Source organism: Cyprinodon tularosa, unplaced genomic scaffold (assembly GCF_016077235.1).
Source record: "Cyprinodon tularosa strain WSP-4 unplaced genomic scaffold, ASM1607723v1 ctg66, whole genome shotgun sequence".
In the NCBI taxonomy this organism is placed as follows: Eukaryota; Metazoa; Chordata; class Actinopteri; order Cyprinodontiformes; family Cyprinodontidae; genus Cyprinodon; species Cyprinodon tularosa.
In genome coordinates this window covers 6,118,355-6,143,542 of record NW_024039407.1, presented here as the reverse complement: position 1 = coordinate 6,143,542, position 25,188 = coordinate 6,118,355, and the positions used below count along the sequence as shown (strand labels likewise).

The 25,188-nt window shown below is 38.8% G+C and overlaps 1 protein-coding gene across 2 annotated transcripts in view; it reads right to left on the bottom strand.

The window, feature by feature from the left end:
* plekhg5b (pleckstrin homology domain containing, family G (with RhoGef domain) member 5b) overlaps window positions 1–25,188 on the bottom strand; it is a 162,927-nt gene that overhangs the window by 96,824 nt on the left and 40,915 nt on the right. For both annotated transcript variants that reach the window (XM_038309253.1, XM_038309252.1), the window contains exon 2: window positions 11,008–11,084. In XM_038309253.1, coding sequence (XP_038165181.1) covers window positions 11,008–11,084 — 77 coding nt within the window. The remainder of the gene's footprint in view (window positions 1–11,007; window positions 11,085–25,188) is intronic.

Here is a 25,188-nt window from a genome sequence, read left to right as displayed (position 1 = left end):
ACAACAAAACCCTCGTATTCCTATTCCATTTGCTCAGCATATCCATCTGGAAACCTTCCGCTGAAGTAATTTTGGGAAGGTGCGAAAATACTGGTTAGCTGATTGGCCTATGTTGGTGATAGACGGGCCAAATAAACCAATCAGATCAACGAAGCATATGACGTACTAATAGAGCGACGACGAAAACACAACCACAAGCCAGTCGGGAGAAGAGCAAAAACATCTTTTCCTCTGAGAAAAGCCTCCAGAGCAGTGTTTTGCTCTTCTTTCAGTGAAGAAATACTCTGTAATTCCGATAAAACTTGCTCGATAGCCACGCTAACGCTAGTTTCATCGGCTGAAGGCGCCATGTTCTTTAGACTGAACTGTCGCGCTTCTCGTTGCGTCACACCTCAACCCGCCTCAAAGCCAACGCAGATTGGACGTTCGTTTGGTGAACGGCTCCAAATTTTCTTTAACGGAGAGTCTCCAGACTGATCTGCGAGTGAAACCTTGAAAGCTCGCGAGATCAGGATGGTCTCACCAGGCTAATTTTGTGCATCGATTGGTCCTTAAATTGAGTCTGGTTAAGGTTCAGGTCCAAACAGAAATGCTTCTTTTCATTTCTAGTTTGCATTTAGTTGGTTAATAATAAAATTAAAAAGAAACAAATGGATTGGTAAAAAAAAAAAAGGAAGAAATCCCAGTTAAAGAATTGACAGTTTATGGCACAAAGCATTGCCTTTATTAACAGTATTTTTGCCGTTTAAAATTCTGAAGATGAGAAAATATCTGAACATTTTTTTTGCTTTTATGCAGTGAACTTGAACTATTTTTGTATCCAGATGCATTTTTTTCAGCTCTTTCGTCGTTACTATGACTCAATGCAGCCTTTCCACCTCAGGTAAATTTAAATCTGATTTTAGAATCCCCCTTTCTTTGCGGCAGAAACTGCGTGGAAAAGCAGTGACGATAAGCGTAAACAGCTGACAGACACGTTTCCTCATCCTTTCTTCACAACATCCCTTTGCCTCCGGCTGTTTGCAATAGGAGGGGCTCATTTCCATAGCAACCCACACCTTTTTTCAGGTTATCTTGTCTGGTCCTGTCAAACCTGAGGATTTGACAGCCAATGAGCCAAGCTGGGATAGAAGGAAAGGAAAGGTGTGGAGGGGGGGGTGGTAAATGAGCTCAACTACGTGTGAGTCTTGATCCGGAAAGCAAGCTCTGACCTGCCTTTAATGACAGGCAAAAAAGAAAAAGTCTGTGTCAATTCCTGCTGCAGTAGGAACCAAAATCATCCTTTTTTGGTCCCTAATGTAAATAATTTCAGGTTATCTAAAGGAAACTGCAGGGTCATAGTACGCCTTAAAACTTGGTACTGTTGGGAGCTCATATGTAGTATGAGGAGACTCCAGGCAGGCAGGCCCGTCGGGAAATAAAAGAGTTTAAATAGAGTGCAGGGAGGGCTGGCCTGTGAGTCTGTGTCCCTGTGTGCCGCTGCCAAGGCGCCGGCATTTCAAAGGGAGTTTTTGGAAAACATTAAAAAACTAAAAGAGGAATATGAAAGTTTTTCTTATTTCATTTCCTGGGTTAAAAAAAAAAGCCATGTGTTTAAATCTGTTCAGGTGAGTGGAGTGAGTGAAAGTTGAGTGATATTTATGTTCCTCACTCAAGTGCAGCCAAAGAGGGCTGAGGGAGTTCATGAAAAAGCGAAAACCGCAGAGTTCTGGAGGTCAGGGTTGCTGCGACATCGCCCCCTGTTGTTCTAAACTAGATACCATCACATGAGAGCTGAACTTTTACACCGCTGCTCAAAAGAAATGATTCAGCAACCAATGAAACAAGCTGACTCAACTTTTCCTGTCACTTATCAAAGTAACTGAAGACACCCAAAAAATGTTACGAAGTTGTGACATAATGTAATATCCCTTAGATATTCCCCACTGTGGGGCCAGAAGGATGAGTGAAGGTATAAATGTATGGAGTAAATGTTGATGCATTATTGTTGGGAGCAAAGGATATGTTTTGGAGAAGGAAATTTGAAATAAATGCAACCCTGAAACTTTAAAGAAATGCTTTAATGAAATATGGTTTTTCCATAGCTTTTGTTTTAATTCCCCCCCCCCATAATTTAGATCTTTTTTTAACAGATTATACAGTTTATTTTATGATTTAACATTTGTTAATATTAGGGATGCACGATATTGGGATTTTGGCCGATATCCGATATGCCGATATTTTAAAACTCATGTAGCCGATAACCGATATCGATACTGATGTTAAAGCTGGACAAAAATAAGTAGTCATTGAAAATAGCAGTTTTGTTATCCATTTCTGACACTTTGAAAAATAATATACTCAAATATATTTTCATATGCTGATATCAAATTGATTTTTAAAAACGCGGTATCGATCTATTTTACTTTCAAAATCTCGTGAAATTTCATCGTTCTGTTACAAACTCTCGTGATATTTTGCAAATTCTTGTGAGATTTTGTTAGTAAAATAGATCGATACCGCGTCAATATATCAACATAGAAAAATATGGCAAAATGTCGTGAATTTTCGGGGGATTTCGTAGCATAACGATGACATATAGCAATATTTCATTAGTAAAAGAGATTGATATGGTGTTTTTAAATGGCAATATATCAGCATATGAAGATATTGTGATATTTTAATGTATCAATATTTTTTCCCTCATCTTTAGGAGTTTTTAAGTCTGTAAAAAAGAAGTTTTTGAGGAAGAAGAAGAAGTAGTATTTCTTTTTTTTTTAGACTTTAGAAACTCAGAAGCTGATCAAATATCGGGTTAAATATCGGTGGGGAGGCCGATGTCCGATATTCAGTTTTAAGGCCGATACCGATAGGGGGCCGATTATATCGTGCATCCCTAGTTAATATCATCACCAGATGACTCCGAACCTATTCAAGCACTGAACTGATGCTTAGAACAAATCAATGTTTGGATGTGGAAATGTTCCCCAGCAAAAACAAAACTCAAGTTATTATCTTTTTACCTAAAGAGTTACGATCAGCAGTCAGCATGCAGCCTCAGCTACGACACTTTGATTAGGCCCAGAATCTGGGTGTGGTAAGACACACCTGAAAACGGTTACAAAGTCGGCTCTCTACCACCTGGAGAGCATTTCAAGTACTAAACTACGTTGCAACAAGATCTAGAGAAAATTGTCGATGCTTCTATCTTTAGTTAAATTGATTACTGCAACAGTGTTCTCATTGGTGTGCCAAAAACAATCAGTCAGACAGCTGCAGCTGATCCAAAATGCTGCTGCTCATGTTCTCACTAAGCATAGAAAAATGGAGCACATCACCTCAGTTTTAATGAGTTAAATTTGTTTACCTTTAGCTCAGAGAATAGAACTTAAAATACTTCTGATAGATGAAAAATCACTGAACAGTTAAGCACCACAGTGAATTACAGAGCTACCATCATTGTATTAACCTTTAAGAACATTTAGGTCTTCTGGTTCCAGTTTAGTCTGAATCCACAGAACCAAACATGGAGAAGCAACTTTCTGTTTTTATTCCCTTTTAAACTGAAAAAAACTCCCAAAAAAGTGCAAAACAGTTGAAACACTAAATTCCTTAAATGTATATAGGATGATATTTTATTTGGTGGATCATCTAAGTAAGTGGTCCTCCTTATTATCAGTCATTCTGGTGATATGTTTACGTAAGGCCGTCCTATATGCTCGTCCAGTTAGCTATCTTTTTCTGCAGATGCGCACTTTCAGGCGTTTATCTGTGGTGAGCTGGGGTTTCCGACAATCATTGAAGCTCACATTTCTCACCGCAGTTTTTTTGAAAATGGCAGAGGGTCATAACATAAAAAGTGTCTACGAAGTGCATGAGAAGAAAAGAAAGGCATCAGAAGAGGCAGATATATCCTATAATGCATTGCAAGGAGAGTTCTTCTCACAAATCATTATAGGATTTGCTGATAGCGGCCCGCTGCTACCAGATGGTGGCAACTAATAAAGATGGTGCAGTCCCCAATCAGTGGAGGAGGAGTTATGTGACAAATGGAGCAAAAACAGGTGATAATTTGTCTAAAAGGTCTATATAGTGATTGAGGGATTTAGGGCGGAGGTTCGTAACCTGACTCCGCCAGATGGATTTGCTCCGCATATCCATCTGGAAACCTTCCGTTGCAGTAATTTTGGGAAGGGGCGAAAATACTGGTTAGCTGATTGGCCTATGTTGGTGATAGACGGGCCAAATAAACCAATCAGATCAACGAAGCATATGACGTACTAACAGAGCGACGACGAAAACACAACCACAAGCCGAAACCAGTTAGGAGAAGAGCAGTGTTTTGCTCTTCTTTCAGTAAAGAAATACTCTGTAATTCCGATAAAACTTGCTCGATAGCCACGCTAACGCTAGTTTCAAAACATGCAGTAGGACTATTTGTTTAACCTGACTCCGCCAGATGGATTTGCTCCGCATATCCATCTGGAAACCTTCCGTTGAAGTAATTTTGGGAAGGGGCGAAAATACTGGTTAGCTGATTGGCCTATGTTGGTGATAGACGGGCCAAATAAACCAATCAGATCAACGAAGCATATGACGTACTAACAGAGCGACGAAGAAGAGGAGCCAATTGATAGATTAAACTCTTGCCAAAACCAGTCGGGAGAAGAGCAAAAACATCTTTTCCTCTGAGAAAAGCCTCCAGAGCAGTGTTTTGCTCTTCTTTCAGTGAAGAAATACTCTGTAATTCCGATCAAACTTGCTCGATAGCCACGCTAACGCTAGTTTCATCGGCTGAAGCCGCCATGTTCTTTATACTGAACTGTCGCGCTTCTCGTTGCGTCACACCTCAACCCGCCTCAAAGCCAACGCTGATTGGACGTTCGTTTGGTGAACGGCTCCAAATTTTCTTTAACGGAGAGTCTCCAAACTGATCTGCAAGTGAAATCTTGAAAGCTCACGAGATCAGGATGGTCTCACGAGGCTAGGAGGTTCGGGCACAGGAAGCTTGTATGAGCTATGAGAACAGCAACTTTTAAAGCTACAGTGTGTAATAATTACAGCCATATAAATTCAGAAATTTAATATATTATACATAACTATGTTATTTATCATCACCTATGAGCTCAGCCTTTTAACCATAACATTTGCGTTGCCTTAGAATTCGTTATTTATAATTACATAGGAGCGGGTCTCGCAGCCATGGAGGCTGACATCTTTGCGCTACGGCAGCGCAGAGGCAACAAACTAGCGATTGCGAGATCTCCCATGACGCTCGAAAATAACTACGGCAAGTTGAGAGAGATGAACTGAGACGGTACTGAACAGTAGATGGCAGTATTATGCCTGAGAAGCGTTTAGTCTGCCTGAAACCAAAGAAGAAGAAGAAGCAGGTATACTGCGCCTCGGTAACAAGAAAGGTAAACAAGGCGGCAGGCGTGAGTGACTTTGCAAACTGTTTGGCACTGTGTGGCCAAACATCAGACGAATGGAGGATCATGCCTACTCTGTATCACAACGAAAAGCGGCGGACACCGAACCCCCGTCATCTAAGAAGCGGAAACACGACGAGAATAAACGCAAGAGTGACAAGAAACGACAAAAAACACGGATCAACATTGGCATGGCATTTACACGATGGAAGTCACTGATGGAGGAAAAAGGTTTTCAAAGTGACGCTCAAGTTGCCAGTTTTCTCTTGGACAGGTAATTAATCCTACACACACAATTGTCTAATATCACTGCAGTTTTTGGAGTACAGGATGCTCAGACCTGTCTAAAACAATAACATGCTGCGTGATGATGCTGTTACTCTCCAGTATACTTATTCAGCAACGTCCCTGACGTTTCACAGGTAATGATTCAGTAATTTTCTGTAAAATAATTTTCTGGATATATACCTCGGTTACTTCTCTCCGGCTCCTTTGGAGATCTTCAAGCCTTTCCTCCTCTGCTCTCACCCCGCTGGCTCCCCTCTCTCGCCTGGCCCCAGCTGCACGCTCACCCCGGCCTCTCTGCCCTCTTCCTTTCCCTCTTCCTTGCCTTGTAACCCCCGTGCCACAAACAAGACTTGGACTCTGTAAACGGGGAATATATATTCTTCTAGCGAACACAATCTCGCTGTTAAACTAATGACTACAATTACTTCGTCTGTTTATATCACCATGCAAAGCAGCTCACCAAAACGTCACAACGACGTAGAAAAAATAACGGGTATATTTATTATCTTAAGTCTACATGAAATCTATACCCTACACAGACTAATGAAATACTATCTGTAAAATTATCTATGTAAACAAACCTCATCACTTGAGAAGGTAGGTGATGCGGACGTCGTGGAAGACATTTTGTCCCGTAACGCTCGCCGTACTGTTGGGGGGGAGAAGCGGTGGGGGGGAGACGTTCATGTTGCTGCAGTCTGCAGTCTGACCGCTAGATGTCGCTGAAAATTACACACTGTAGCTTTAAACAGAGCGTGCACGAGGAGAAATGGGCTCGTGCATGCAATTTCTTTTTATTAGAACGGGCGGGTGTTTTATAAAATTAGCGAAAATCCTCACCAATACCTTTGAAATGGGGACTGAAGACCCACCTGTTTAGAGCTGCTTTTGATTAATTCACAAACAGATCCAGGTGAGAAGCTGCTCTATATGAAATATCTTGTCATAATTATCATGTGGATCCGGTTAACAGTTTTTAGGATTTTGTGTGAGGATTTGCAGTGAACTCTAATGCTGTTTTTAATAATTCTAATGATTTTACTGCACATTTGCAATTCGATGTCTCACCTTTAATTGCCCCTGCCAAAGCAATGTGTAGTAAAAAGTCATTTGACTTAGCAAAATAAATTTGATGTAATATTCATATCAATATAAATTAAATGCTTAGTCTAATTTGTAACATCGTCTGGGGCTGGGCTCTTTTTCTACTCCAACATGAACTTTAATCAGTACCTCTCGCCTCATGAGCTGCTAGTCATCTTTTATGCTGCCATTATTCAGTCTGTCCTTTGTTTATGTTATTTCTCTCAGGCCCAAAATAACAGGAATGAGACAGACTGCAATGAATAATCAGGTCTGCGGAGCAGATCATCGGGGCTTAATGTCCGTCGGCTGTAATGGTGTAAAAATGAAGTATAATGGTTTCATATTGGCAAACATCTCCAGAAGCAAAACAAAATTCAATTAAAATGATTTCAGATTTTCCTTTCAAATACTCCAGTATAGTCAAAGATATTTTATAATTGTAAACCAGAAACCTGCTCATCGCCGTCTGCAAACAGAAAAGAGCAGCGCTGCTGCCAAACAGGCAGCTGTAATCAAGCTCTTTCTGAAATAGTTCATGTCCAGATGAGAAAAAGAGAAAACCTGGATTAACGCAGCCGACAGACGAGACGCCAGAAGTCCTGGAGAGCAGACGGGTCTGACTGCCGTCACGCTGACGGATGAGATGAAGGGTTAACTGCTGGTCCCCTTCACTCTCTGTGGTCCACAGACGGATACGTCTTCACTGGAAAAAAAATCAACATCTAGACAAGTAATTTATTTCTTAAAATAAGTGCATTTGTTCTTGAATTGAGGAGGTAAAAGACATTTTGCCTATGGAACAAAACAATTTACATTTAAAATAAGAAAATGCAATTGCATTGTCTTATTTGAAGGGAATTTTATCTAAATATCTTATTTTAAGGGTAAAAATACTAATTCTACTGGCAAATAATCTCATTTACCTGCTCAAAATAAGGGTAAATACCCTTAATTTAAGAAATTTGTACTTATTTCTAGATCATTTCCCCAACATTGAGCAGAGCACTGCAAAAAATATCTAGAAATACGTAAAAATGTCTTAAATCAAGTGTATTTATCCTTAATTTGAGTAGGTAAAGGAGATGATTCGCCAATGGAATGATTTTTACTCTTAAAATAAGATATTTAGATAAAATGCACTTAAAATAAGACAACGAACTTGTGTTTTCTTATTTTAAATGTAAATTGTCTGGTTGCATTGGCAAAATGTCTCTTATCTCCTCAATTAACAAATAAATGCACTTATTTTAAGAAAGAATGACTCATCTAGACTTCAATTTTTTTCCAGTGTTCGCTTAATCTCCTTACATAACATCCACCCTGACCCAGACCGAGGAGAAAGCCCTGCGCCTCATTCACAGCTCTGCACACAAATCTTAAAAACAGGAGGGAATGTGTCACGGCGGAAAAGGCCTTGAGAGTCTCGGATGATTTCTTTCAGGAAAACCAGATTTTAGTGTCTCAATGATGAGCAGAACAGAGAAATAGACTGTTCAGATGAAGAGCTTTGGCTTTTCTTCCACCTTATCCATTATATTATTTTTAGTTGCCATGGAGAGAAATTATATATACATCTCTGGTTCTCTCTCCCCCAACAGGGTGTTTCAATTCAAAGTCTTTTGTCTGTCATCTCCTCTTTCCATTGTTTCCTCAGAGAAGACAGCAGGAGACAAGAGCCTGGCACAATGAGAAAATACTTCTAATGTCGGCTCTAATGGCAGGAGGGGGACGTCCAGGAAGGCCAGACAAACCAGAGCTACCCAGATTGACGGACGAGCCAGACGCTACTGCGGTTTCCCTTGGCCTTCTGGCCTGGCTCCCATTTTCAGGAACCAGTGGCTTCAAAGGAATAATTCATTTCACAGTCTGGTGGCCAGACACAGAACCCCCCCCCCTCCCTCCCCTCAAGCACCTGAAGGAACAAAAAAAAAAAAAAAAAAAAAACAGCTGTGGGACGCCGCTTCACCTTTTGCTCTGCCGATGCCAAAAAATGTCTGCCAACATCCTTCTTGTCCGATCCAGCTCCCTAATCAGTGTCAGTTCCAAGCCAACCCAAAACATTTATAGTTTTACCTGTTAAGTCTGATTCAGTGCAGCCAAAATGAGACTTTGTTAACTCAGATGGAGTCATGGAAAAGTTACCGCATGATTTTACAAAGCTGGTCATTATTTTCCCTCAATTTTTCAAAGCAATGCTTGACCTATAAAAAAAAAAAATCAACGTTCAAATAATCACATAAAGTGTGAAACATTTACTGACATCTACTGGTTAAGTTGGAGGTTGCTTTCATCTAAACTTAATTCACTGAAACTTGCATTAGTGTAAACAAATCTGAAGTTATACTTAATATGTGAGCCAAAGGTTTTACTCAAAGGTTAAACAAAATATGCTTTAACTTTGCCTAGATTTGTCATGTAACATGCTTTTTTATTGTTCTGTTTGGCAGAACTGGAGCACTGCCCTGTGTCCTTTAACTCTCTCTTTGTATTCCTACTTCTATGCAGCTCCTGTGGAAGTTTAAGGATAATTACTCCACCAGATGTACAGTTCAGTACTAAAACAGTTGGTCCTCTTTAACATTTATTCAGTTTTCATTTTGCATTTTTGACAAATGCTTAAAAATACAAAGTAAGACCTAAGAATTCCAGAGCAAATTTTAGGAATGATGTAGTCATTCTGGGGAAAAGCTCTCCAAGCCGACCTGGTCTAAAGCAGGATCTGCATCCTATAGCCCCGTTTACACTACATTTTAGAAATCGTGCAAAAGTCAGTCCGAGCTCGGCAACGGAGATAAATGTTAAGTGTAAATGGTACGCACCACCGAATCGGACCGCGCTAAAGTGGTACTAGTTCATCAGTAGGGCTTGGCATGGTTCAGTTCTGGCTCGGTTCTCAGATAAAGAGCGCATGAGCAGACCGTGTCATCTCTTTACAGTCAGCCTCCGTAATCATGAAACTTCAGAAATTCATAAAAATCCTAGCTTCCCTACCGTGCCACAGCATTTCCAGTGATGAGTCTGCTTAGCAGTGTGATGGACCTCAACATCCGTCGTTGTTTCCTGCGTCTTTAAGCCCTGATTAGACTGTCGTTTGTCGTATCCACTTCCCAAAAGCCGACTCTGTCAAGTAAATTCACCAAAGGCTGCCTTTTTCACCCGACTCTCCGCAAACAGTGAATTATCACAATTGTAACCAAACTTCCTAAATTTTACGGCCGCCACCGTAACTTTATTGGTTTGCTTGTTTCGCTCTAGAGAGCAGTAGTACCGTAGATCGCCACTAGGAGGCGAGGAACCGTGCTAGCGTGGTGTGTAAACAGTCGTAAGGAATCGAGCTCGGCACGGTTAACTGATCCAGGCTTTTTTTTTTTTTTTTTTTTTTTTTTTTTTAGATATATGTAACAACTACTAGCCTTGTGAGACCATCCTGATCTCGCGAGCTTTCAAGGTTTCACTCGCAGATCAGTCAAGCTACTTTCCGTTAAAGAAAATTTGGAGCCGTTCACCAAACGAACGTCCAATCAGCGTTGGCTTTGAGGCGGGTTGAGGTGCGACGCAACGAGAAGCGCAACAGTTCAGCCTAAAGAACATGGCGGCTTCAGCCGATGAAACTAGCGTTAGCGTGGCTATCGAGCAAGTTTTATCGGAATTACAGAGTATTTCTTCACTGAAAGAAGAGCAAAACACTGCTCTGGAGGCTTTTCTCAGAGGAAAAGATGTTTTTGCTCTTCTCCCGACTGGTTTCGGCAAGAGTTTGATCTATCAATTGGCTCCTCTTCGTCGTCGCTCTGTTAGTACGTCATATGCTTCGTTGATCTGATTGGTTTATTTGGCCCATCTATCACCAACATAGGCCAATCAGCTAACCAGTATTTTCGCCCCTTCCCAAAATTACTTCAACGGAAGGTTTCCAGATGGATATGCGAAGCAAATCCATCTGGCGGAGTCAGGTTAAACAAATACTGCAGGTTTCAGCAGAAGGTCTCCATTTTTTATTGAACATTTCTAAATTTGGATAAGAAAATTACCCTTAGGGTACCTGTAATGTTTTTTGTCATTAGATTGAAAACAATGTCATTTATTATATCGGTTTCTGCAAACATCAGCATCCTATGAAAGAGAATGTCTCCTTGTTAAGTTCACGTTAAGGTCTGACAGGAAGAGACACAGTTGCTCCATATCAGTCTAGTAGATATGCATCTTTGAGCTTTAGGAGTCTTACCTTGGAGGCCCTCCGGTGGTCTGGACACTCAGGGTGCTGGCACACCACCCAGTCTTCCTCCTGGACTGGCTTATCATCTGAAATGGAAAACATGGGTCACTCAGATTTTTCTTTAATAATAAAGAAGAACGAAAAAAATTTAAATCAACCTCCCATTCATCTTCTTTCCATTAATACGCCTTTCTTTGTAAGAATGTAATTCTGCAACCAAAAAAAGATCTAGACATAAGTAAAAATGTCTTAAACTAAGTGAATGTACCCCTTTATTTGAGTAGGGAAATAGGTTTAGCAATGGAATGAGTATTTTTACTCGTATAATAAGAAAATTGGATAATATGCACCTATAATAGGACAACGCAATTGTTTTTTTCTTACTTTAAATATGTCTCAATTAAACTCCTCAATAAAAAAGCTGCTATCTTAAGAAAAAACTTAGTTTAGATCAACATTTTTTGCCGTAAAGAATATGTTTAAATGTCCAAGACTAAAAGTTACTGTGTTTATACGATGGTGAAGTAAGAGGAGAAACATGGAGAGCAGCTAAAAGCACAGGAAACTCATTGGATACAAGAAGGAGGTATGTGTAGAAGAAATTAGTTGAAGATCCTCGACTGAGAGGTAAACAGAAGGAATAAAGGTTGGGATGTTTTTTTGGAAGAAGATCAAAGAGAAATAATGACTAAAGAGACGGGAAGTAAAATGAGTAAATGAGATGAAGGCCTTGGTCTGCTTATTGTACCAAAGTGCACTTATCATGGAGGAGCTTTCTGCTTTCAACCGTGCAACAACAAATCACCATTGTCAAATAAACCCCCAACGTCGAGTTTGACTGGCCGCATCGAGGCCATGATAAAAGGCGGCGTTTACATGTCTGTCTTCAGCACGTACACAATAGATAACAATGTCAAAACAGAGACCCTGAGTGCACCGGCACTTATTGGCCAAACGAATGAGGAAAACAGGAGAAAGTAGGAGCAGGAGAGAGCTGATTGGGCAGTAAAGGTGCAAATAGCTGGAATTCTTCAATTTCCAAGCATGACAACAAAAACAGTTTTTAGTGTCCCAAGATGGCTGGTGACTGAAATATAAGTGGCAGAATATCAGTAAATCTTTTGTAATGGAGTTGAACGCTACAATAGAGTGGATGTTGCAAAAAATGGAAATCTAAATAAGTTATTTTTTTCTTAAAACCAGTGCGTTTCTTCTTTAATTAAGTAGATAAGTGAGACACTTTGCCAATGGAACAACACAATTTACATTTAAAATAAGGAAAAACAATTGCATTATCTTATTTCAAGTGCATATTATCTAATTATCTTATTTTAAGAGTAAAAATACTCATTCCATTGACAAATCATTTAATTTTTCTACTCAAATTAAGGGTAAATACACTTACATTAAAGCCCAGTCTACTGTGTGTATGTATATATATATATATATATATATATATATATATATATATATATATATATATATATATATATATATATATATATATATATATATATATATATAAATATTCTATATTATTTTGTTTCTTGTCTGCACCAACAACACCAAGTCAAATTCCTTGTAAGTGCAAATCTACTTGGCAATAAACTTTATTCTGATTAATTGAATACATTTTTTTTTACCTATTTCTAGATCGTTTTTGCAGTGTTCTCAAATGTCTTGAACAGCACGGATGAATCAGCATGAAAAAAAATGGTCAAATACTGCAAGTCATTAAGAGGCATCCAGCCACCTCTTTGCAGGTTGTAGGAAGATGGAAAAGACATGCTGACCACTGCTTTAAACACTTTAAAAAAAGCAGTGCATCAGTCAACTAGTGATACAAATCGGATGAAAACGTTTGTGTAATGTTTAACCTGTTAAAAGTTCTGACAGGTCAAACTCCCGCCCCATTTCCTGCACTCTGTGTACCAGAGCAACTTCCATATAGTCACCACAAACTTCAATGATGCTTTTTATATGGATTCCATGTCATTATGTATGGAAATCCATTTTATTCTAGATTAGATACATTAAATTATTGTTCTTAATATCACATAAAACACATTCCCAAAAAAAATTTATATAAATTCTAACCTTATGTTGATAGAGATATTCTTCATTATGATTCCTTCATTTACTTAAAGACGTATTCTTTTATTAATTTAATTGGTGATATATTATAAGATTTCTATATTTTGTGATATACCGTAAATTCTCTAATATTGGCCTGTATTCCATTAGCGGCCGGGACTCTAAAATTGGCCGGTCTCGCTGTCAGAGGAGGTAAATAATGGCCGGTCTCTAATACAGGCCGGGGCTATAAACGTTTTTTTCTGGGCATACCTCAACATTATACTTGTGGTAGTAACATACAAGTACCACAGCCCTGCGCAGCTGGACGACAGGCCCTGACTGCTGCCCGTCTGCGCGAGGAAGAGAACAGACACGCAGCAGAACATGAGGAGGAGCGCCAGTGATGAGGAGATTGAAGGGAGAGATGAAGAGGAGGAGGAAACTGAGGAGGAGGATTAAACAGAATTGGAGGATTTTTTTTTCTTTTTTACTTCAAACCAAGCGAACATGGTAACTGTACTTTTTCAATAAATGAACCTAGTGTTTTATAGGTTCAAATAGACAAAATCTCATTTTTATTCATTCCACTGGTAGTCTGTTTTGCTCAAATAGCAATAGAGGCCTGTCTCTAATTCTGGCCTCTTTCCAATAAAGGCCTGGACCGCGATGCACTTGAGTGAAATAAAGGCCCGGGCCTATATTAGAGGATTTACGGTATTTTAAGATTTATTCATTTCAAGATACTTATTTCTAAATTAACAACTGAATTTCCAAAGAATGGTCAGAGTTTTCTCTTTGGTTTGAGGAATTCGTACTAGACGCTAACTAGCATCAGCTAACATGCTACATAACGCTTAGTACACACTGTTTAAACGGTTATCAAGCACTTCAACTCTACCGCCATCACAACATGGCGATAGGAGTCTAGGCTATTGAGTTTCATAGCAGTACAAACTCTGTTTTAAAATAAAATTTATAAATAATTTTATTTTTTGGGGGGTGGGGGTACCACCATCTTGCATACTTATTAGCTCTGCTATACTGTTTTTATCTCAGGATAATAAATGTAAAGGTGCTATGTGAGATGCTCAGGATTTTATTTTCTTTGATTCCACTATGCGATTAGTTTGCCATCAAATATTTTTGCTGTATTCGAACAGAGATGAAATTACCCATTGTTGGACTATATGAGGGGTGACTGTTTTCACTGGATTTTTCTAGGAGTATCAAACTTCTTAGAGTTTTGTTTATTAAAAAAAAAATAAATAAAAATTTCTAAAGATGAGCATTTTCCCTTCCACTTTACCATTCAGGCTTACTTTGCTGTGGGCTATGCTACTTAATCCAAATGCAAAACTGAAAAATACCTTAAAGCAGAGGTTTTTTTAATGTTTTCCAGGCCAAGGACCTCAAAACTGATGGCGAGATAGTGCACGGATTCCCTAATTTTATATATATATATATATATATATATATATATATATATATATATATATATATATATATATATATATATATATATATACTGTGTTATATCAAACTGGTCTTATAGACACTCCATTACATATGGAGTCATGTAATTTAGGTAATTTCTCCCTGGGATTAGTAAAATATTTCTAATTCTGATTCCTTGTTGATGGGACAGGTGTTTTGAATGAAATGGTGTCCAGTTTGAAAGAGCTCCTTTGTGTTGTTTACTGTTTGCATTGATGACTGAAAGACATCTTCTGCCTCCTTTTATCCGTTTACTACAGTGTGTTGAATTCATGTTAATGTGGATTTAAAGACATTTTAATTAGTGGAAAAAGTTGCGAGGGGGAATATAAAAAAAACAAAACAAAAAAAATGTCTAATCAACCAAAACTTTCACGACCCCCATGCAATACCTCAGAGGACGACTTGTAGTTTTAAAGTGTACAGCCCTACCTCAGCAAGAGACAGAAAAAGCCCATTTTGGAATCTCATATCAGAAAGGGCAGTTCCAAATTTGTCTATTTGCAATATTTTTCTCCCTTGTTTTACCTTCTGACTTTGTCCTTTGGACAAAAAGTGTCATATTTTATTCTCATTTATCAAACAAACTAGATTTAAACAATTAATACTTTAGAAATGAAGCATGTTTCTTGACTAATAGTCAAATACTTTAACTTGCACTGTTATACTAATATGGTGATGTTAGGATATCATTCAGTGAATTGAATAAAAAACAAAAAAAAAATCCCCTTAGAAGGACAAATGGAGGCAGGAAATTTGAAATGACTGTGTCCAGTAACTGTCATGTAGCCATTAGGATTCATCCTCATTGGATATTAAGCCCTGAATGTCTGCCCAACAAGCAATCACTGGATTTAAGCTACATGATTGCAAAGAGCAAGTCGGCCAAGCAACGGATCTAGATCTCAGATTCCTTCCATTAGATGAGCTTTAAAGGTTTCTTTGAACAACTTAGCTGAAGCAAAGTCTATTGTGTCAGACTTCATCCAACTTATGGGGAGAAGTAGGAGGGAAAAAGGTGTCTCCTGTGTCTGAACTCTGCTGGAAGCAGGCCGAAATGCACGCTCGGTCACGGCTATGGCGTCTGGCAGAAGGCTTGTGGGATAATGGGCCCCTGAGGGTTTACAAAAGCAGCATGCTGCAGAGGGAGCCTTCGGCTTTTATGAAGTGTTTCCCAAAGAGATAGATATTTCTCCACCACAGCCAAACTTCACAGCTTTGCACTAAACAAATGCTGCTTGGCCTCAGTGGTGACATATCAGGTCACAGGAATCTGGAAAAGTTATTAGGCCAAAAGTGAGGGATAAATGTTCAGAGACTATTCTATGCTGCACATGGATTCAAAGCTGAACCAGAGGAAAAGGTTTTCTTTAGTTTGAAATTTATAAAGTAAAAGTGTCCAAACTTAAAGAAACCTGCTCCAAAAATCAACTCAAATCATTTTCTTTTAACTAAAAAAATAGGAAAATTAGTAGGGATGCACGATATTGGGATTTTGGCCGATATCCGATATGCCGATATTTTAAAACTCATGTAACCGATAACCGATATCGATAATGATGTTAAAGTTGGACAAAAATAAGTAGTCATTGAAAATAGCAGTTTCGTTATCCATTTCTGACACTTTGAAAAATAATATACTCAAATATATTTTCATATGCTGATATCAAATGGATTTTTAAAAACGCGGTATCGATCTATTTTACTTTCAAAATCTCGTGAAATTTCATCGTTCTGTTACAAACTCTCGTGATATTTTGCTAATTCTTGTGAGATTTTGTAAGTAAAATAGATCGATACCGCGTCAATATATCAGCATATAAAAATATGGCAAAATTTTGGGAATTTTCGGGGGATTTTGTAGCATAACGATGACACATAGCAATATTTCATTAGTAAAAGAGATTGATATGGTGTTTTTAAATGGCAATATATCAGCATATGAAGACATTGTGATATTTTAATGTATCAATATTTTTTCCCTCGTCTTTAGAAGTTTTTAAGTCTGTAAAAAAGAAGTTTCTGAGGAAGAAGAAGAAGTAGTATTTTTCATTTTTTTGAGACTTTAGAAACTCAGAAGCTGATCAAATATCGGGTTAAATATCGGTGGGGAGGCCGATGTCCGATATTCAGTTTTAAGGCCGATACCGATAGAGGGCCAATTATATCGTGCATCCCTAAAAATTAGTTTGCAAGAGTATGTATAAGTTTGAAAATATTGCATTGAAGATGCCAATTGTTTCAAAACTAAAACTAATGCAATGTTGTATATCTGCTTATGTAATTAAACTGTGCAATAATATGTCTAAAAAACAAGGAGAGTAGTTCAATATCATCTTTAAGAAAGTAACTAAAAATATATTTGGATTGCTTCTCATAACATATTGGAGGGCTATATCATTATAAAGATCGCTTTTCTTTACTACCTGCTTTGTTTCATAGAGGCACGTATATGATTAGCTGATGGGAGTTTCAATAGATTGACTTTATGAAAGAAAGGTGACGTGGATACAGTTTTTTTTTCTACTACTTCTGATTCGAGATACATTTTGTTGTTCATATAAAAATGATTATTGAAAGAAATCGATAAAAGAAAAAGTACTTACAAATGAAGATTTTTGTTTTGCACAGCAATGTGGTATGTTAATATGGAGGACCAACTCTGCCATATTTAAAAATAAATACATAAATAAATAAATGCTCAATAAATATATAAGCATACAATTAATTGCCAACAAAAATACAATAAACAAATAAATGTAAGTAGAAATTAAATTATAAAGTGAGACATAAATGTATATAACTCTTAATTAGCTTCTTTATTTGCCTTTGTAATATTTACGTTATTTATTTTTCTGTCCTTTATAATCTTCAACTTTATTTTTTAATTACTTATATTTTTAAGTATTGATTTATGTGCATGTTATTATATTTTTGTCTGTTTTATTCTTCCATTGTATTTTTTTACCTTAGTTATTTCTTTGCCGCTGTTTATTTCTCTATGCCCTTTTTACATTTCTCTATGCATTTCTACTTCATTATGCAAATGAGGAGGGGGTGTGTCCTAGAGAGTCAACTTCTGCTCATTGGTTGGCTTGGCGGCCCATCTTCTTAACTCACAGAGCTCTGAGTACTAAGTTAAATGTTCTCTTTTCTGTTGCTGTTGTTCAATAAAAGTGCGTTTTAAGATAATTTGAGGCGAGAATATTATACTTTTAAGCATCACCATATGGCTCATTCACAGATTTAAAAGAAAATGTGACGAACTTGAGAGGACCGCGGCACCAGCGGAGCTCCGAAGCTGACGGCAGCCAGGTCTAACCGCAGCCCGTCTGCAGCGGCCCTCTCTCGGCATAGCCGTGTGTGAAGGACCGCTGGCTATGATGGCGATTTTTTTTGCAGCGGCCCTCTCTCGGCATAGCCGTGTGTGAAGCGTTTTGGTTAGCATTTTACTACATCGGTCGAATCTACAGGAGGAAAGTCTGATGTCGAGTCTGAAGTCATTAGAACGCGAGTGCCAAATACAACAAAAAATCGCCATCATAGCCAGCGGTCCTTCACACACGGCTATGCCGAGAGAGGGCCGCTGCAGACGGGCTGCCGTCAGCTTCGGAGCTCCGCTGGTGCCGCGGTCCTCTCAAGTTCGTCACATTTTCTTTTAAATCTGTGAATGTGCCATATGGTGATGCTTAAAAGTATAAAGTTCTCACCTCAAATGATTTTAAAACGCACTTTTATTGAACAACAGCAACAGAAAAGAGAACATTTAACTTAGTACTCTGAGCTCTGTGAGTTAAGAAGATGGGCCGCCAACCAAAGAGCAGAAGTTGACTCTCTAGGACACACCCCCTCCTCATTTGCATAATGAGGTAGAAATGCATAGAGAAATGTCAAAAGGGCAGAGAGAAATGTAAAAAGGGCAGACAGAAATAAACAGCGGCAAAGAAATAACTAAGGTAAAAAAATACAATGGAAGAATAAAACAGACAAAAATATAACATGCACATAAATCAATACTTAAAAATATAAGTAATTAAAAAATAAAGTTGAAGAATATAAAGGACAAAAAAATAAATAACGTAAATATTAAAAAGGCAAATAAATAAAGAAGCTAATTAAGAGTTATATACATTTATGTCTCACTTTATAATTTAATTTCTACTTACATTTATTTGTTTATTGTATTTTTGTTGGCAATTAATTGTATGCTTATATATTAATTGAGCATTTATTTATTTATGTATTTATTTTTAAATATGGCAGAGTTGGTCCTCCATATGTTAAGGCTTAGGGTGTGAATTGGCAAGAATTTGTCGATACAATACGCATCACAACTAGGGATACACCGATCCACTTTTTTCACCTCCGATACGATACCGATAATTGAGGTTTAATGTCGGCTGATACCGATCTGATACCATTAGCAAAAACAGCACTGAATTATTACCTAACGTATGTTTTTATTGTGTGAAAAAAAACTGGGATCATTTTTCTGTGCATATGATTTGATTTCCCTTTTCTTAAAAAAAAATAGGAAACAACCCGAATAGAAAGGTTATGACTCATTTATTTAACAACTGTGCAAAAATCTTAAACCAAAAGTTCTCTGACTTGGTCAACATGTAAAAAAAAAGTGTCATTATAATTATCAGGTATCATCTCTGATTTCTTTTGGCCTGTGTACTGTTACATGCTCACTCCATCATAAACAATATGGCCGTGCTGTGTTGTTGCGCTGCCGCATGATGGCAGAGCATAGCATAGAGTTCGAATGAATAGATCGGCCCCTATATTAAGTCAATTGTCACTGATACCGATCTATTTTTTTTCTCCTTTATATCTGGACCGATACCGATAAAAATATCGTATCGGTGCATCCCTAATCACAACACATGTCATGATATGATTAATTCCAATATATCCCAAAACTTTCATAAAGATACGTTGGGATTTTTATAATAATTTAGCTCTGGAAATACTCCCAAAGTCTTAGTGTTGCTCTGCTGTGACTTGTGCAGAGGTTTTTAAGCGGTACGCCAACAGCTAGTGGTTGGAGGTTTAAGATTTATAAGAAAGAAAGAATGACATGGCTTTTTGCTTATAAATATGTTGTTACATTTCTGATCCAATTTGCCATATTTTGAATCAATACCAATATAATCTAATAAAATATTGTGACATTGGTATCTTGAATCTATACAAATATGCTCAAGGAAATAAAAATCATGATATGTGACAGAATATTTTTTTATTTTAAACCCCTGGTAAGCACTGTAGAAAAAAAAATGTAAATGTTTAAAAACTGCAATCTTTAGCAGTTGTTGCAACATAAATGGTGGAAAATCCCAACAAAGGAACTGCATTGATGCCATATTTGGAAGGGTTTAATATTACAGTTGCTATGCATTTAATCCTGCATGGTCATGTATATTTTAACTATTTGGATGGACTTTCTTGGCCTTTTGTGCTGAAATTGAAATGTCGCCCCCAAAAGTCATTGAGCTAAAGATAAAGCAGGGCTTTAGGGTCACATTAGCCTTTTTTTTCATTGAAATTAGTGGGTTGACAGGATTTTTTCAAACCCGGGTCGACCGACTTACAATCGTGCACTGTATTATTTCTCTCTTTTAAATGTCTGAATCCCTCTAACCAGCGCTGCACCTTGTTTATCAAATTTAAAGTTTTTCAAACTTATATCAGACTCGACTGAGTGTTGTCTGTACGTTGCGCTCAATGGCACCACGTTAATTAGCGGGTTGACCCGAGTCTGGTGTTCCGACAGCATGCCGATCAGAGCCGTGGCGATTTTACCGCGGGTCACTTGCTGAGTTGTTTGACCCGGGTAGACACGTGTCAGTGAGCTGTTCCCATTGCCACTAAAAGCCCATTGTTCCCAGGTTTAAATGGGTTTTTTGGCCAGTAGAAAATAGGTATATAAGGGTATAAAGGTGTGGAGAAGCAAATATTTTGTTAATATTGGGAAGTAAATATATACTTTGCCTCTGCTCAGACTACAAGGTAATATTAGCCTCAAGCAAAAACAAACATTTTCTTATTTCAAACTACAAAAACAACAACAAAAAAACAATACAACTTTAATCAAATCAAACTTCTGTGAAATTAAAATGTCCACATGGGAGGGCAACAACCCAGCAGCAGGATTGTCATCTCCGCCTTTGTGTAAGGAGGAACAGGAGGAGCACTGCCAGTGCGCTGCAAAATGACCTCCAGCAAGCCACAAATACGCATGTGTCTCCAAAAATGGTTAAAAAAACAGAGTCCATGAGGATGGTATGAGGGCCTGCCATTCACAAATGCGGGTTGTGCTCACAGCCCAACTCTGTGCAGGACGCTTGGCCTTTGCCAGAGAACACCAAGATTTGCAAACTCACCACTGGCATCCTGTGCTCTTCACAGATGAAAGCAGGTTCACACTGAGCACTGTGTGAGACTTCAAACCCAGGGATCCATTGATTAATAAATTTGATTTCCATTGATAATTCGAGTGACTTTGTTGTCAGCTTTGCACAAAACAATGTATTCAAAGAGAATATTTCATAAATTCTGATATACACTATATTGCCAAAAGTATTTGCTCACCCATCCAAATTATTGGAATCAGGTGTTCCAATCACTTCCATGGCCACAGGTGTATAAATTCAAGCACCTAGGCATGCAGACTGTTTTTACAAACATTTGTGAAAGAATGGGTCGCTCTCAGGAGCTCAGTGAATTCCAGCGTGGAACTGTGATAGGATGCCACCTGTGCAACAAATCCAGTCGTGAAATTTCCTCGCTCCTAAATATTCCACAGTCAACTGTCAGCTGTATTATAAGAAAATGGAAGTGTTTGGGAACGACAGCAACTCAGCCACGAAGAGGTAGGCCACGTAAACTGACGGAGCGGGGTCAGCGGATGCTGACGCGCATAGTGCGAAGAGGTCGCCAACTTTCTGCAGAGTCAATCACTACAGACCTCCAAACTTCATGTGGCCTTCAGATTAGCTCAAGAACAGTGCGCAGAGAGCTTCATGGAATGGGTTTCCATGGTCGAGCAGCTGCATCCAAGCCATACATCACCAAGTGCAATGCAAAGCGTCGGATGCGGTGGTGTAAAGCACGCCGCCACTGGACTCTAGAGCAGTGGAGACGCGTTCTCTGGAGTGACGAATCGCGCTTCTCCATCTGGCAATCTGATGGACGGGTCTGGGTTTGGCGGTTGCCAGGAGAACGGTACTTGTCTGACTGCATTGTGCCAAGTGTAAAGTTTGGTGGAGGGGGGATTACAGGTGCTGGTCATAAAATTAGAATATCATGAAAAAGTAGATTGATTTCAGTAATTCCATTTAAAAAGTGAAACTTGTATATTATATTCATACATTACATACAAACTCATATATTTCAGATGTTTATTTTGTTTAATTTTGATGATTACAAATGACAACAAATGAAAATCTCAAATTCATCATATCAGAAAATTAGAATATTACTGAAGACCAATAAAAACAAAGGATTTATAGAAATGTTGGCCAACTGAAAAGTATGAACATGAAAAGTATGAGCATGTACAGCACTCAGTATTTAGTTGGGCCTCCTTTGGCCTGTATTACTGCAGCAATGCGGCGTGGCATGGAGTCGATCAGTCTGTGGCACTGCTCAGGTGTTATGATAGCCCAGGTTGCTCTAATAGTGGCTTTTAGCTCTTCTGAATTGTTGGGTCTGGTGTATTGCATCTTCTTCTTCACAATACCCCATAGATTTTCTATGGGGTTAAGGTCAGGAGAGTTTGCTGGCCAATTAAGAACAGGGATACCATGGTCCTTCAACCAGGTACTGGTAGCTTTGGCACTGTGTGCAGGTGCCAAGTCCTGTTGGAAAATGAAATCTGCATCTCCAAAAAGTTGGTCAGCTGCAGGAAGCATGAAGTGCTCTAAAACTTCCTGGTATGTGGCTGCGTTGACCCTGGACCTCAGAAAACACAATGGACCAACACCAGCAGATGACATGGCACCCCAAACCATCACTGACTGTGGAAACTTTACACTGGACTTCAAGCAACGTGGATGAAGTGCCTCTCTTCTTTTCCTCCAGACTCTGGGACCTTGATTTCCAAAGGAAATGCAAAATTTACTTTCATCAGAGAACATGACTTTGGACCACTCACCAGCAGTCCAGTCCTGTTTCTCTTTAGCCCAGGCAAGACGCTTCTGACGCTGTCTGTGGTTCAAGAGTGGCTTGACACAAGGAATGCGACAGCAGAAACCCATGTCTTTCATACGTCTGTGTGTGGTGGTTCTTGAAGCACTCACTCCAGCTGCAGTCCACTCTTTGTGAATCTCCCCCACATTTTTGAATGGGTTTTGTTTCACAATCCTCTCCAGGGTGCGGTTATCTCTCTTGCTTGTACACTTTTTTCGACCACATCTTTTCCTTCCCTTCGCCTCTCTATTAATGTGCTTGGACACTGAGCTCTGTGAACAGCCAGCCTCTTTAGCGATGACCTTTTGTGTCTTGCCCTCCTTGTGCAAGGTGTCGATGGTCGTCTTTTGGACAACTGTCAAGTCAGCAGTCTTCCCCATGATTGTGTAGCCTATAGAACTAGACTGAAAGACCATTTAAAGGCTTTTGCAGGTGGTTTGAGTTAATTAGCTGATTAGAGTGTGGCACCAGGGGCCATCAATTTTGAACCTTTTCACAATATTCTAATTTTCTGATATGATGAATTTGAGATTTTCATTTGTTGTCATTTGTAATCATCAAAATTAAACAAAATAAACATCTGAAATATATGAGTTTGTATGTAATGTATGAATATAATATACAAGTTTCACTTTTTAAATGGAATTACTGAAATCAATCTACTTTTTCATGATATTCTATTTTTATGACCAGCACCTGTATGGTGTGAGGTTGTTTTTCAGGAGCTGGGCTTGGCCCCTTAGTTCCAGTGAAAGGAACTCTGAATGCTTCAGCATACCAAGACATTTTGGACAATTCCATGCTCCCAACTTTGTGGGAACAGTTTGGAGCTGGCCCCTTCCTCTTCCAACATGACTGTGCACCAGTGCACAAAGCAAGGTCCATAAAGACATGGATGACAGAGTCTGGTGTGGATGAACTTGACTGGCCTGCACAGAGTCCTGACCTCAACCCGATAGAACACCTTTGGGATGAATTAGAGCGGAGACTGAGAGCCAGGCCTTCTCGTCCAACATCAGTGTGCGACCTCACAAATGCGCTTCTGGAAGAATGGTCAAAAATTCCCATAAACACACTCCTAAACCTTGTGGACAGCCTTCCCAGAAGAGTTGAAGCTGTTCTAGCTGCAAAGGGTGGACCGACGTCATATTGAACCCTATGGATTAGGAACGGGATGTCACTTAAGCTCATATGTGAGTCAAGGCAGGTGAGCAAATACTTTTGGCAATATAGTGTAGGTTGTGTTCCTTGAGTGTTTCCTTTTTTTGAGTAGTGTATATATTTGAGAGTTCACTACTTCAGGCAAGATATTAACTACCTAGATGTTATCCTTGGAGCACTAGGAAAAAGTGAACTATTACATAAAAACTTTAATTAGGGACACAAGGAAATAGTCAACTACTATGATCATCGAATAATGGCTTAAAAAGTTTGTTTTATCTGATTAATGATCTCAGGTTAGGTGGATATTCTTTCAGTGTTGCAGTTTCATCCAGTGGCGGATCTAGGGGGCGGCTACTTGGGCTGTAGCCCCGGATGTTTCCCCAAGAGCCCCGGATCTCGCTTCTGAGCTGATCAGAGTAAAATGTGCAGTACTGGAATTCACCAGAGTGGCAGCATGTGCAGGAAAGCAGCCTGGAGCATTCCTGTGCAGAAGAAGTCCCCACTAGCTGTTGCTAAACAGACTGATGTACCATCTTTGTGAAGCTCTGACTGACTTCCAGACGTTCTTTGTCCTGGAGTTGTATAAAATTCTGTTCCCCTTGCGTCGGGAGCGCGCATTGAAGCCAGAGAGGCGAACATGGCGGATGGGACCATTTTCATTCATGTCAATGTTGTAACATCCAGTTTAATCAGCAGCTGTTGTCTATAAAATTGTAAAATAAATAAATAGACGAGGTCCTTTTAAGCTGTTTTGTGTTATTTTTTAAACGCCAAGAGAATCTGTCGTTTTCCAACTTCTGTCAGTTAAGCCTGACAGAAATAAAAGTCAGAAGTATTTATCATTTTTCACTGCTGATATAAGAGGACGGAAACTGGCTGATAGCAGGACACAAAAATTAAGATTTCCAGAAAAGAAGAGAGAGTAGACTTTCTGGTAAATCCCGTTCTAATGTAAAATATGACAGATTACTGGATTAAAGAAATTTCTAGTATACTACATGCTATCAAACATAACATTTTTTGAGAATTTGGAAACAGTTGCTGTTTATTTCCTAAACATATGGGAGGAGGAGAGGAGAGAATGGATATTTCAGCTGCCTGGAATATTCCGTTCCTCCTCCATAACATGGGAAGGAATTAATTCACCTACAAATCTTTAACTGTGTTTATTCCTCTCATCATCAACAACAAATCCTGTGGATTTGGTGACATTAAATCATTATTTGCCAAAGTTATGAGAGGGAAATCATATATTTT